Source organism: Lipomyces arxii, assembly GCF_038497795.1.
Source record: "Lipomyces arxii strain Phaff 12-163 unplaced genomic scaffold V1512scaffold_40, whole genome shotgun sequence".
Lineage (NCBI taxonomy): Eukaryota > Fungi > Ascomycota > Lipomycetes > Lipomycetales > Lipomycetaceae > Lipomyces > Lipomyces arxii.
In genome coordinates, this window is record NW_027117739.1 from 1 (window position 1) to 13184 (window position 13184).

At 48.8% G+C, this 13184-nt stretch overlaps 5 protein-coding genes across 5 annotated transcripts; 2 read left to right on the forward strand and 3 right to left on the reverse strand.

The window, feature by feature from the left end:
• The first annotated feature begins 954 nt into the window (after positions 1-954).
• Positions 955-6025, forward strand: V1512DRAFT_278509 (uncharacterized protein). The gene is made up of 6 exons (XM_066917969.1): positions 955-1523; positions 1570-3901; positions 3944-4354; positions 4395-4507; positions 4556-5468; positions 5512-6025. The coding sequence occupies exons 1-6, from the start codon at positions 1250-1252 to the stop codon at positions 5990-5992; spliced, it is 4524 nt and encodes a 1507-aa protein (XP_066769038.1). The 5' UTR covers positions 955-1249; the 3' UTR covers positions 5993-6025.
• V1512DRAFT_231065 (uncharacterized protein) lies at positions 5995-7814 on the reverse strand. Its single transcript, XM_066913972.1, has 2 exons — positions 7489-7814; positions 5995-7442 (listed from the first exon to the last, which is right to left on the reverse strand). The coding sequence occupies exons 1-2, from the start codon at positions 7646-7648 to the stop codon at positions 6064-6066; spliced, it is 1539 nt and encodes a 512-aa protein (XP_066769039.1). The 5' UTR covers positions 7649-7814; the 3' UTR covers positions 5995-6063.
• Positions 7815-10895, reverse strand: V1512DRAFT_268591 (chitin synthase-domain-containing protein). The gene is made up of 4 exons (XM_066917506.1): positions 10706-10895; positions 10325-10655; positions 8156-10274; positions 7815-8094 (listed from the first exon to the last, which is right to left on the reverse strand). The coding sequence occupies exons 2-4, from the start codon at positions 10642-10644 to the stop codon at positions 7948-7950; spliced, it is 2586 nt and encodes an 861-aa protein (XP_066769040.1). The 5' UTR covers positions 10645-10655; positions 10706-10895; the 3' UTR covers positions 7815-7947.
• Positions 10720-11858, forward strand: V1512DRAFT_268594 (uncharacterized protein). The gene has a single exon (XM_066917507.1). The coding sequence runs from the start codon at positions 10973-10975 to the stop codon at positions 11777-11779; it is 807 nt and encodes a 268-aa protein (XP_066769041.1). The 5' UTR covers positions 10720-10972; the 3' UTR covers positions 11780-11858.
• V1512DRAFT_268595 (WD40-repeat-containing domain protein) lies at positions 11793-13141 on the reverse strand. Its single transcript, XM_066917508.1, has 5 exons — positions 13029-13141; positions 12948-12975; positions 12852-12904; positions 12722-12809; positions 11793-12674 (listed from the first exon to the last, which is right to left on the reverse strand). The coding sequence occupies exons 1-5, from the start codon at positions 13043-13045 to the stop codon at positions 11862-11864; spliced, it is 999 nt and encodes a 332-aa protein (XP_066769042.1). The 5' UTR covers positions 13046-13141; the 3' UTR covers positions 11793-11861.
• Positions 13142-13184: the final 43 nt, after the last annotated feature.

A 13184-nucleotide genomic window follows, 5' to 3' on the forward strand; every position in this document is an offset into this window, starting at 1 on the left:
TCTTGTGAATGTTTTGTATAATGCCAATCATATCAAACAATATTGACGTCCAATTTCTTTGAATCTGTAGATATACTTAACTTATTAATTTACGGAGCTGATTGTGACGGCTCAGCTCAGACTCGGCACTTCGTAGAAAGTCGTTTGCGTACACTTACGTGAACTTATTGAGGTTTGTGTTAATATACGGGTGTATTTTGGACAGCCGTGTCCACATCAATTTCTGGAATCAATCATGAATTAGTGAAAGGTGCAATTGAGTGGAAACGTAGCGGTCATTAAGTAATATAAAGTGTAGCTGCCGACTGATAGAGTAGACTGACACTGTGGAATACTTGCGCCTGTGCTGAAGCTAAAGAGCTACCGGTTTCAAAGCAATTACCGACACTTAAGTCAACTGTTAATCCATTGCTCAGTCAGACCCTGTATTCTTTTCACTGTTATAGATACGTTGGCTGCTTTGATTTTTTATGATATTTCGATTAGGCAATAGATACAGAGATTTTTGTGATCGCACACCGCGATTTCTGTGATTGACCTCAACAATTCAAAGTTGCTTTTTAAGCCAGCTTTGTAATGCTTTTTAGCGTCAAGAATAAGATACGAAATTGTTTGTTTGCAAAGCGTATCTGATCGACATTTGAATTTTGCAGATCTTCAATTTTCAGGTTACGGGTCGACGTGTTAAGCACTGAAACTCATTTCAGACTCAAAATTCTCAACGCTGTGCTCAGTAGTTTAACGTGATTATTGTTTTAATCGAATAGTCTATTCTTAAATTAATAAATAAAAAACACCAAACTGTAACCTGTATTACAATCTCAATATACAGACATAGTATGTGGTATAAGTAAAATCTTATTGTTGCATAAGAAACTTAAGCCCTGAAACAATGTGACCGTTGTGCAATACCTAAATGCGCATTAGGGTCTATTGACTGAATTGCTCGACAAACCCTGTCAGGTTCGTGCCAAAATCATTGCAATGTGAATTGCTCAAGCTAGTTTAATAATAATACACAATTCGTTCATATTTTTAGTTAACAGGTTAATGCAATTCATTCATACTTCAAGTACATGCGATGGAACTATGTGTTTATCGAACGAAATCAAGGGTGTTGTAAAGTGTTGGGTAAGGGCAAAATAAATCAATTTCGATGTCCCAGCACAACAAACTGAGATTCGGTATTTTGACTAGTTTACGACATTTCTGCGCTATGAGTGCTTTGTGACCAATGTTATGAGATAAAATGTATACAGCAACACCGGCTGCGAGCAGTGCCAACGACGACCGGCCTGTATTTCGGTTTCAGTTGAATCATATTGATCACTGGCAGCAGACTCCTGGTGCGTATGACCGAAAACAGTCGCCTTTGGGCAGCGGGCAGGAGTATGAGTTTTATAAGTTGCCAGTTATAAGGGTGTTTGGAACATGTGACTCAGGACAGACGGTATGTGCGCATATTCATGGAGTGTATCCGTACATGTTTGTCGAATATACTGCGGCTTTGGACAGGCGATCAGGTATGGTTTAAAAGAAAGTTCGAAGTCTGGTTTTAACACAGTAAAGTTGATCAGTATACATGGCAGCTTTATGCACAAATCAATGACGCTTTGAGAAATTCATACGCCCAACCGTCGAGAACTGACCGAGCAAACTACGTTGCAAACATTGTTCTCTGCAAAGCTGTCCCGTTCTACGGTTTCCACGTCGGTTGGCGATATTTCGTCAAAATTTTCATGCTCAACCCTAAAGTCATGACCAGACTCGCAGATCTATTTAGGGATGGCAGTGTGTGTTCTCTGCCGACCGAGGTCTACGAAGCACATAATCCGTATTTGGCACAGTTCATGACGGATTTCAATTTGTTTGGATGTGGCTGGATCCAATTGAGCGATGTCAAATTCAGAGCACCAGTGCCACAACCGGAAGGTTTGAATCAGATTAAACCGTTTGAATGGACGGCCGCGAGCATAGGTCGACACCAGATGTCAAGCTGCGGGCGGGCGTCATACTGTGAGCTGGAAATTGACGTGCAGGCGCAACGCATCATGAATCGGAGTCAGATTCATGAGCTGGAGCTACATAATGATTTTATTGAGCGGCTGAACCCGATCCCGAGCGATTTCAAGTTTATGCGGAGTATGGCCGAACTGTGGAAAGATGAGCGTTCGCGGCGGACGTTGAAGAGAGGTGCCAAAAAGGAGAAGGGAAAGCAAGTTGGGACAGAAAGGAAAAGGCCGGAGTGGAGAAACGCAGAGGATTTTAAGAACAAACTTGAAGTGTTGATCCGAGCTGATTTAGAACGAAAGAGTAACCTGTCAATGGACAACTATGTCTCCCATACAGAATTCAAAGCCAAGGTACCAAACGCTTTCGATGTGGTTGATGCAATGGCTTTACCGGACAAGTTTGATCCAACCAGCACGTTATCGTCGCAAAACTACGAGCAGAGTTTCTGGGAAACAGTCGATGCGGCCGACATTGCGAAGCTTGATGCTGAAACAGGTGGTGGCAAAGTACAGTTTGCAGAGGCAGAGTTCCCGGCATCGCAGAAGCTGTTGAAGCGGAAAAATATTCAGAGTTCGAGCTCCGAGTCGCACGAGGTGTCCGCGTGGACCACGTCGTCTGATTTGCAGGGCTCTAAATCAAGATCAATGAAAGAGTTTGCAAATGTGACCAAGTCATTCAACCAGCGCTCGAGTCCGTTACGCTCGACTTCGATGACGGATTTTGGGCGCAAAGTCAAGCATGCGGACCCTAGGTTTTACTCTCAAGACAATCCTCAAAACAAGAAGCGACGATTACAGTCGTCTGCAGACTCGGATACAAAGACAGTGAGTATACTCTCGAGCCGGACGTTCAGTGAGAGCGGCGAGGATCAGGCTGAAAAGATGACGAGAACCATTGCTGCGGCGTTTCAAATTAAAGACAGGTTATGCATCGTGGCCAAGATGCCGTTGAAGCCACACAACGTGCTGGATTCGTTGGAAGAACACGGTTTTCCGAGGATCGTGTATCAGGAACCATACTACAGTAATTCTGCCGACGTGCCGGCCCGACCGCGAGAGTATGCGGGCAGGGAATTTAGGTTGAAAAGTCTCACGGCACCCTACTTGCCTGCGTTTTCGGCCGGACTTCTCGTTTCTGAGAGCGCAGAAGGCGAGAGTTCGTTCCGGAAATGGCAGATTGCTGTCAAGCCGCCGTCGTTTAGTACTGTAAAAAGGTGGATTGATCAATTGAACGACAGCCATGTTGTGGCTGGACGTTTATCGCAGATTGAAGGGCCGACACAGAAATCAGCGTCCGTACCGAAGCGACAGAAAGCATACAATCTGACACCGACAAGTATGTCGGTCATGAGCTTGGAAGTACACGTCAGCACTGCACCTGGAATGGCGCCAAATCCAGCGAAAGATGAAGTTACGTTTGTGGTATATAATTTTCAGCCGGCGGCCACGCAGCACAAACGCACAGGGCACGTTGGCATCGTTGTCGTCAGTGACGACGCAGACGCAAGTGCGCGGCTGTCAAAAATGTACGACTCCGATATGCTTGTGGTTGTTTTTGACGAACTGGACCTGCTGAATCACATGATTGCGGTCGTGCGGGATCTCGACCCGGACGTGTTTGCCGGTTACGATGTTCAGAGCGCGTCGTGGGGTTACATGATTGAGCGCGCCGGTGCGCGATATGATTACGATCTGAGCAATGAGTTTTCGCGCATAATTGAAGTCAAGCCTCCGGACGCAGTGCGTTTTGACCGATGGGGGTACACCCACGCGTCGACGCTGAAAATCACGGGAAGACATGTGCTGAATCTGTGGCGGCTGTTGCGGGGCAGTGTGAACTTGCTGGGATATAGTCTGCAAAACTGTGCGTTTGAGGTGCTCAAGAAACGGTGAGTCAATTGTCGGGGTCGCGGAAGGCTGCTAATTGATAGGGTACCGTTTTACAGTAATGACGACTTGACGCATTGGTTTTCGTCTAAACAGAGCGGGCAGATGCTGCGTGTGATACGGTACTACAGTTTACGCACGCAACTAAACCTTGAATTTCTCAAGAACCAGGAAACAATCGAACGAACGAGCGAACAGGCGCGTATTCTCGGTGTGGATTTCCAGTCTGTCATTTCTCGAGGGTCGCAGTTCAAGGTCGAGAGTCTGATGTTTCGGATCGCGAAGGCCGAGAACTTGATGCTGTTCAGTCCGAGCAAGCGGCAGGTCGGCCGGCAGAATGCGCTCGAGTATTTACCGCTTGTGATGGAGCCGAAATCAGATTTCTACACCAGTCCTGTTGTGGTACTGGATTTTCAGGCGTTGTATCCGTCGATCATGATTGCGTATAATTACTGGTGAGTCATAGTTATGCGATATAGAGTGTGCTAATTGTAGTTATTCGACTTGCTTGGGGAGAATTGAGCCGTGGCTGGGACGGAACAAGCTGGGCGTTTTGGATCTAGACTTGCCGGATGGACTACTCGGCGTTTTAAAAGACCACTTAACTGGTACGTTCATTGCCAAGGAAGAATTGATTAAATTAAGCTAACGAATAGTGTCACCCAACGGTCTCGTGTTTGTAAAATCAGCCATCCGGCGCTCGTTATTAGCCAAAATGCTGACCGAGATCCTCGACACCAGAGTGATGGTCAAAAACGAGATGCAGTCCAGCGAAGACGAAAGTTTGAAGAAGTTGCTAAACAACCGGCAACTGGCGCTAAAATTCATTGCCAACGTGACGTACGGGTACACATCGGCTTCGTTTTCCGGGCGGATGCCGTGCGCCGAAATTGCGGACGCAATTGTTGCGAGCGGGAGAGAGATGCTAGAACGCGCGATCGAGTTGATCAACGGGACCGAGAAATGGGGGGCCGAAGTGGTATATGGCGACACAGACAGCCTGTTTGTGCATTTGCCGGGAAAGAGTAAGCAGCAGGCGTTTGAGATTGGGAGACAGATTTCCGAGTGCGTGACGGGATTGAATCCGGAGCCGGTGAAGTTGAAGCTGGAGAAGGTGTATTTGCCGTGCGTGCTGCAGACGAAGAAACGATACGTTGGGATGATGTACGAGCGTGCGGACCAGGTCGAGCCGGTATTTGATGCGAAAGGCACAGAAACCGTGCGTCGGGATGGCACGCCAGCTGAACAAAAGATCGAGGCCAAAGCTTTAAAGATTCTGTTCCGAACTGCAGATTTATCGCAAGTCAAGTCGTATTTCCAGACCGAGTGTGACAAAATCATGCGTGGGAACGTGGCAATCATGGATTTCTGTTTTGCGAAAGAAGTTAGGATGGGGACGTATGCCGGGCTGCTACCGCCGGGCGCCATGATCAGTGCGAGAAAGATGCAGGTCGATCCCCGTGCCGGCCCGCAGTATGGTGAGCGCGTGCCGTACGTTGTCATTGCTGGTCCTGTTGGTGCGCGATTAGTCGACCGATGTGTTTCGCCAGAGACGTTATTAACTGACGCGTGAGTATTTTGTTACGATAAGTAAGGGTAAGCTGATAAGTAGAAACATGATGCTGGATGCGGAATATTACATTACGAAAAATTTAATCCCACCGCTAGAGCGGATTTTCAATCTGGTGGGCGCGAACGTCAAGTCATGGTACGACGAGATGCCGCGGGTGTTGCGTGTGCCGCAGCAGTCCGGGTCAGGGAAACGGCAAACGATTCACTCGTACATGAAATCTTCCGCGTGCGTTGTGTGTTCCGCCGAGTGCGACAGCAACGGTGGCGGTAGCGGCGGCGATGGGATGTGTATGAGCTGCCGGACTGACATAGCGAAAAGTACGTACGTGTTGAAGGGACGGGCAAGGGAGAGCGAGAGCGCGGTGCGCAAATTGGAGGACGTGTGCAGGACGTGCACCGGTGCGGCGGGAGCTCAGACGATCGCGTGCGTGTCAAACGATTGCCCCGTGTACTTTGCCCGGGTCAAAGCTATGGCTCGGACCATGTCATTAGCGCGCACGAGTTTAGAGTGTGAATGGTAGTTTTCAAAAAATAAATACTAAATTACAATATTACAAAAAGAACGCCAATTCTTAATTACCAAAAAAACAAATTAGATCAAGCCGTCAAAATCTTCGCCGTCAGAGACGTCGGACTCGTTATCATCCACCAAAGTACCATCGTGCACTGCGTCCGGGTCGTCAGGGTAATCAACATGGTGATAGTCGACATATTTTTGGTGTTCATGATGGTGATGATAATCCCCACCCTTTTCGTCATCGTCGTCGTCCGACTTGTGGACCGCATGCGTCGGGTCTCTGAGTTCGATCGCGGACCCACCGTCAAGGGTGTATGTGTCCGAGACGACACCGTCGGTGACTGTGTGGACCGAGTGCAGCAGGTCAGACACCGGCGTTGCTGCGAGTTTGGACGAGTGGTCGAGTGTGACTGTCAGCGGCGCCGAGTCGTCCTGGTCACGGAGTTCGAGCAGCGCAATCATGGTCGCGGCCGATACGGACGAGAGGTATCCATAGCACGTGAATTTTCGTAGTGTCGTGTTGTGTCTGCACAGCCGGCGCAGAGTGCGGTCGGTGATTTGGGTGCAGAACCGGGCCGACTCGAGGGCTGGGAGCGCGTGCAGAAGCGCAATCACGTCTGGCTCCGATATGCCGTGGATACCGAGGTCGAGCTGTTTGAGCGTGGTAAGGTGTTTTAGAGCTGACGTGCAGCGGATCAACGCTCCTGCAGACCAATGGTTGTGTCCGTCGACCAACGAGCACGAGACGAGTTCCTGGCATGACGCCAGACCGCGGAAAAACAGGTCGTACCTGAACAGCGGCACGTCTTCGCGTCTTGTCAGGGTGATTGCGACTTTCTGAATCGTGTTGAACGGCCGCGCGAGAGCCCGGTGAACTAAATAATCCGCGTCGTGCCCGGTCAGGACGAGAGACGTCAGGCTCGGGAGGAAGAAGAGCCAGTTCACGAAGCCGTCATTGTCCTTTGCCGACAGAGGGATTCGCGACGACGTGACGAGTTCTAATTCTTGTAAAAACGGCATGAACGTGACTGACGGCAGCAGTTTCAAGATCCGTTTTGTCGTGCCGAATAGTTTTAATGACCGCAAGCTTTCGGAGTGCATGTTTAAACCTTCCATCAATTTCTTGATTGAAGACAACTGAGTGATACCCGATATCGAGACTTTGGTCAAGGTATGCGGGTCAAGTGACTTGATAAAATTCGCTATGTGCACGTTTTCTTGGTCCAATGTGCCTGTACATTGAATTTTCAACTCAGTCAAAGCCGGACAGTTTAATCTTGCGGTTATTCCAGAAAAGCTTCCTAAGCCAATTGTCGCGTTCTTAACATCAAGAGTGACCAGTTTGTGTAAATATCGTAAACATGTAATCATTGACGTCTGGCCATCGATTATATCTTCGGCTACTCTAAGCTCCTCTGCGTTCGGGCAACAAGCCGGAAATGGCGTCTCCCTGTCTATTCTAGTCAGCCAACCCTCTAAGTTCTCAAAAAAGAGACATACCAAATAAAAAAGACCGAAGATTGTTGTACCGAGGTCCAGTCGGTTTGCCAGCGATAAGATTCTCGGTATACCGAGACTCGACATCAGCAAATGCGTCGTGCAAGTTCGTCAGGTCGAGAATTCTGACGTTTTTAGTGTAGTCCTTGCTGAACTCTGTCATTTTGTGGGGCCTTGCTTGCTGTGCTTTGTTATGCGTATCGTACGATAAAATGTTGATACTATCACCACTTTTGAGCCGCACGCATTGGCTTATCGCGATTAAAGAGATGAAGATGAGCAAGAAAGTCTATTTGTATATAAAAAATAGATGCCTTTATGGTCTATAAAACAATGGATAAGGAAAACAAAAAGACAATGGACAGAAATAACAATGCTTTAAACTGTCCCGCTTCAAATGACTTGATTGGTTAAAGTTTGGTGATATTGTTTAAACAAAGTTCTTACATAAGTTCTGACTAATTATCTTCTTCGGTAACATTTTGAAATCACAGTTTTGGTCAGGAACAACAATGTTCCGCATAATCGGATAACGCAAATAACCGATGTTGCCCAGAGCAGAAATATAAAGAAATTTTTTCGTTTCATACTGCGGTTTTCCTGAGATTCCTAAACAAAAGAAAAAGCAACGATCAGTACTAAACCCTATAAAAAAACATATAAAACTTACGCCGGCAATGATGCTGGCAAGCGAGTCCGACGTGATTGCGAGGACGATGACCACGTTGGTCAAAATCCACGCGAGCACGAGGTTGGTTCGAAAGTTTCGATACTCGTCGTCGAGGCTGAGCTTGTTGTGATTGGCCGGCGGGACGTACCTTGCCAGCGCTGAGTGTACTGTTTTCTCAAACAGACTGTCAATGTCTTTTTGTGGCATATCTGCTTCCTCAACCACTGCGCTCCGACCGTCTTCAGCTGGCTTGGACTGTGCAGAAGGTAACGCGTCTGCGGTATCGGAGCCTTTAGTGCCCCATGACACGTCGTGCCAGTTGCAGAACGCGTACACGTTGAGGATGTTTGTGAAGCTCGGCATGAGAAAAACGTACTGCCCGAAACTGGTTATCACGTGCCACGGATCAAGATATAGAAGAGACGCGATCCAGTACACTCCGTACGTTGAACTCAGCGCGACAATGATCAGCACCGGGACCGAGCTGAAGAAATAAGTCACAAAGGATTCGCCCGGTGGTCGAGTGAAGTCCGGAGCGCGTAAAGTCTGGATGACGAGCATGAATGAGACAATCAAGGCGTAGTACTGGATAACGCCAAACACGACCATGGCAAGATAGTATCCTACTTTTGATCCTTTAGGTCTATTCCCGAGCGCCAAGATGAATGACACCCCGAGCATGCAGACGTACAAGTTCTGCATGACGACCGCAATCGCAATGTTTGCGTTTTGGTTTGTGAACGGGAGCGAGCTTAGCGGGGTTTCGCCCGGATTGGTCTCAGGTTTGGCCGCCAGGTCGAGGATGATTGTCGTGGTCAGGTAGAACGACGCCAGCGCGATCCAGGACAAAACGATGTTGACCAGGTTGTAGAGTTGTTGGATATGGAACATCATCAGTCGAAACGGGTTATGCTTTGACCGGTACATTTTTGCGAAATGCATCACCGCGTAGACTGAGGCCGCGAAACTGCCGTTCAGCCATCGTCGTCGTTGCGAGATGAACTCAGGTGCTCCGTCAGGCACATCGGTCTCTGCTTTTGCTGCCTTGACGTAGGCCAGATGCCATTTACATCCTTTCTTGAACGTGACTTCGAAACATAAAATGCGGTCTTCGGCAAGAAACATGTTCTTGGTGAAGATGTTCATGCCTTGGATGCCATTTTTACCTAGCCGGGCCGCAAGCGTGTGGTCGCCGTGAAAGTACTGCTGCAGCGGCTCGCCCTCGATGGCTTGGTACCTGTACGCCGAAAACGCGCCGGGCAGGACACTAATGTACCCGAACGACGACTCGAGCGGCTTGTCAAGGATGTTTGAGATTTTGTACTCAAAGTTCTGGGCCGCAACAAACGGGTTGATTAAATGGCTTTTGTACTTTCCCAGCATCGCATGGATTTCTCCGCACGCGCCACCAAGATTGCGGTCGTTGTAAAACGCTTCCCAGAGCGCGAGCAGCGAGCCGGTGTTGGGTTTGGTGCCTGCGTCGAGCAGAATGCAGACTTCGGGGTTGAGTGTCTTGCCGATCGCGTTGAATAGCCACCGATGGGAGTTGATTTTTTTGGCGTTCTTTTGCTTCAAGCAAAGAATCATTTGAACCGGCGGCAAATTGTCAGACGAGTCTGGAGAAGGACTGAGGAGCTCCATGTGCTCAGTCACGCAGAACTGGGTCGTGTACTCAAAAATATGAGCCACTGTCTCGTGCCCGTCAATATCCTTCCTCATGACTCCATCCTGGTACAGCCCGATGGTGGCCAGCATGTCGAGCACAAGTTTGTCGCATGGATCAATGCCGTCAAATATGAGCGAAACGACAATCTTCTGCCATGCCGGCCCGTTCGAATGCCAGAACCGGGTACGTTTGAGCCGACAGATCTCCCTGATGTTGCGCATGACGCCGTGCAAAGTACGCGCGGTCAAAACCTTGTCTTCATTGTAATACGTGATTGCAATCAGCAACTCGGTCTTGCGATCGTACATCTTCTGGCGTAAGGTGTACCCGTTCCCAATGAACTCGTCAGGGTCACAGCTCGCAGCAGTATACCGCATGTGCGTAAACTCGCTTGCACCGGACTCCAAGTCGCGGTACTGCCGCTCAATCCCGTTTTTGACCGCAGACGGCACACTTTGTTCCCACGTTAGCTCTGGTTTGCGGCACTCAATCTACACACTCACATATATTCTGTACTAAACACGTTGTTCCCGACAATCTTGACGCGTCTCGTCCCGTAACGCTGCAAGTTGCGCACCGTTTTCTGCCTTCGGACCCACTGCGCGTCAGTCGAGCTCGTAGTGTGCGAGTGCATGCTCTGCCCGTCCGGGGTGGAAAGATCATGCGCAAAGAAGAACTGCGGATTGCGCAGCGGGATATCGTCAGGCACGACCAGAGTATCATCGTAGTCCGGAGTCACGCCGTACGCGGTGTACTCGTCGTTGTAGCTGTCGGCATAATTGTCGCGACTGGAATCTGCGTAGTCGCTGTTGAACGTGGTCATTTGGTACTCGTCTGCCGAGACGTCAATTGGTGTGTCTTTGTCGTCATCTCCAAGGACTTGCCTGTACGCCATGTTTCCAAACAGGTCAGAGTGATCTAAGCGCTGTTCAGGTTGTGTTCGAGCAAACAGAAAATGCAACAGCGCAATGCTATCTATGTTTTTGAGTACGCACGCGCATAAGCCCCACAATGTTTGTCCAGGGGTTCATCCAGGGTTAGGTTTGCCACATGGCAGTTATCAGGCCGGGTAAGCTTACACGCTCGAGTCTTCGTTTTCATCACGCTTTAAAAGTTCACGATAAATTTTGACCAAGCGCAACAAGGGCGAGATGACGAGTGTTTTTGAGTATGAACAGTACGCGGATTTGGAGAGGAGGGCGTGTATTTCGTGTCCATCGCAGTTACCAACGTGTCCTTCGTGTGCTGACGATGAGCAATGTCAGCTCACACTTCAAACATGTTCACAGTGTCCAATGACGAGCTGCGTCAAGCGGGCCGGAGGATCTGGATCGAGTAGTTCAAGCTCGGCACAGAGTTCAGTTGTTATTGTCGGCACAGAAAGACATCATTCTGGGCCGAACATCGGTGCGATTGTTGGGGGTACTGTGGGCGGGATCGTTGTTGCTGCTCTGATTGTTGTGCTGTTTTTCTATTTCAGACGCAGACGGAGGACCATGATGATTGCGAGTGCGAATTCAGAAGACTCCATTGACCAGGCCGAGAAGCCGCCGTCGCGGACGTCACGACATTCTATCGCGTCGTCGGCCGTCACCCGGGCGTCGAATGTGATTCCGATAGCGTATATCCCCGGCGTAATCAACCGGTCGAACCCGAACTCGCCGTCGTCGCTCGTTCCGCCAATTCCGGAGCTGCCGGCCGAGCACTCGAATCCACCGTCGCCGAGCTATCAGGACGCGTACGGTGTGCCGTCGCCAGTACAATCGAATTTGCGCAATATGTCGATTTACTCGGGCGGGACGTACGATTCCCAGGCGGACCATAGTATACGTGACTCGATCGATATCAGGGACTCGGTCATGACTTCCGTGTCGCGTGGGCCGGCGCTGATGACCGCAATTAGAGCCAAACCGAGTCTGGTGGGCGAACAGGTTCCGATCGACGAAAACATGTTTTAATGGGTAGTGGGTATTCTAAGGGTAAATTGGGGGTTAATTTGTTGTACTATAGATGTTTACTATAGAAATCATATACAAAGTTCTATTCTGGCCGTAGTCGCTCGACGTCGTATAAGAAGTCGTAGTACGACTTGTCGAAATGATGCACACGAACATACCCGTCCTCACCTCCGGACGCGAATCCCGTACCGGCCGGATGAACGACGATGTGGTTGAGAGGGCCGAAATGACCTTTGAGTCTGCCAATTTCGTCCATGAAGATCTTATGGTGGAACCTGGCTTCAAACTTACCCTGGCGAGCAGCAGTCCTTGTCACGTCTCTGGCATCCTGTCCGCCGCCGAGGAGGACGTAGTCTTTCTTAGGCGTGATGGCGCCGGTGTTAAGGGGCGAGTCTGTCACGTAAGTTTTCATGATATTTAACGATTTTACGTCGAGTAGTTTTGCGGTCTTGTCTTTTGACGCAGTGATGAAGTACGTCATGTCTGGCGAGAACTGCAGGTCGGTGACTTCTTTCTCATGAACAGACACACTGGCAATGTGCTCGCCAGTCTTGCCGTCGTACTTTGAGACCGAGCCGTCGACGTGGCCAGCAACGATCCACTTGCTCAAATAACTCCAGCCGGCTTTTGTGAATCTGTTGTCAGGCGACGTAAACTTAAATACTGGTTCAGGGTCTTGAGTCACGTTAACGTCGACATTGACTGAGAACACAAACACCGTGCCCGGATTACCCATACGCTGCTCCATGACTGCCAGAAGCAAGTTTCCGTCCTCGTTAAACTGGACACATTTGATTGCGGTCGGCATTTCCCAAGTGTATAAACATTTTCCAGACTGGATCTCCCATAATTTAATTGTATTGTCTGCTGCGCCTGTTGCAATGACGGTCGTAGTCTGTTTGTAAGCTGTGAAGACATAAAAAGGAGAAAAAAGAGACGTACAGGATCAACATCAACACTCCAGATTGCACCTTGATGACCGGTATATGTGCCTAATCGTTCACCATTATGTGAATAGTACACGTTGATACTATTTATTAGCGGCGACAAAGGAATTAGTGAGTAAACGTACACTTTATCACGAGAAACAGTGAAGAGTAAGTCGCCTTCTTTATTGTATTTAAGCTACTTAATCAGTCTCGTTCGATAGATACAGCACTAAGCGTACCTGTGACAACGGACGTTCGTGTCCTTTTCTATTCGAATTAGTAATCAATTTCTCATTCAACTCAAAACACGCGATTCTCACAGTAAAATTGGCCTCATCTTTCTGATTTTCAAGTGACGAGTGGAGGTTTAGCGTGTGCAGACTTGATTTTGCATAGAAAATTTGCTGGTCAAACTGTCACTCTAAGCATCACGTGGTCTACATATTGACTGCGTCAAACTCACAAGCAAATGATTT

Coding starts and splice junctions, on each gene's coding strand:
- V1512DRAFT_268595 (XM_066917508.1), bottom strand. Junction 12,905..12,947: donor ACGAACGTCCGTTGTCACAG/GTACGCTTAGTG, acceptor CTGATTAAGTAG/CTTAAATACAATAAAGAAGG. Junction 12,810..12,851: donor ACTGTTTCTCGTGATAAAGT/GTACGTTTACTC, acceptor GCTAATAAATAG/TATCAACGTGTACTATTCAC.
- V1512DRAFT_231065 (XM_066913972.1), bottom strand. CDS start 7,648: ATGACAGAGTTCAGCAAGGACTACACTAAAAACGTCAGAATTCTCGAC. Junction 7,443..7,488: donor TCTTCGGTCTTTTTTATTTG/GTATGTCTCTTT, acceptor TGACTAGAATAG/ACAGGGAGACGCCATTTCCG.
- V1512DRAFT_268591 (XM_066917506.1), bottom strand. CDS start 10,644: ATGACCACGTTCAACAGCGACTACGCAGATTCCAGTCGCGACAATTAT. Junction 10,275..10,324: donor GTGTTTAGTACAGAATATAT/GTGAGTGTGTAG, acceptor GTGGGAACAAAG/TGTGCCGTCTGCGGTCAAAA. Junction 8,095..8,155: donor TTGCCAGCATCATTGCCGGC/GTAAGTTTTATA, acceptor TCTTTTGTTTAG/GAATCTCAGGAAAACCGCAG.
- V1512DRAFT_268594 (XM_066917507.1), top strand. CDS start 10,973: ATGACGAGTGTTTTTGAGTATGAACAGTACGCGGATTTGGAGAGGAGG.
- V1512DRAFT_278509 (XM_066917969.1), top strand. CDS start 1,250: ATGTATACAGCAACACCGGCTGCGAGCAGTGCCAACGACGACCGGCCT. Junction 3,902..3,943: donor TTTGAGGTGCTCAAGAAACG/GTGAGTCAATTG, acceptor GCTAATTGATAG/GGTACCGTTTTACAGTAATG. Junction 4,355..4,394: donor ATGATTGCGTATAATTACTG/GTGAGTCATAGT, acceptor TGCTAATTGTAG/TTATTCGACTTGCTTGGGGA.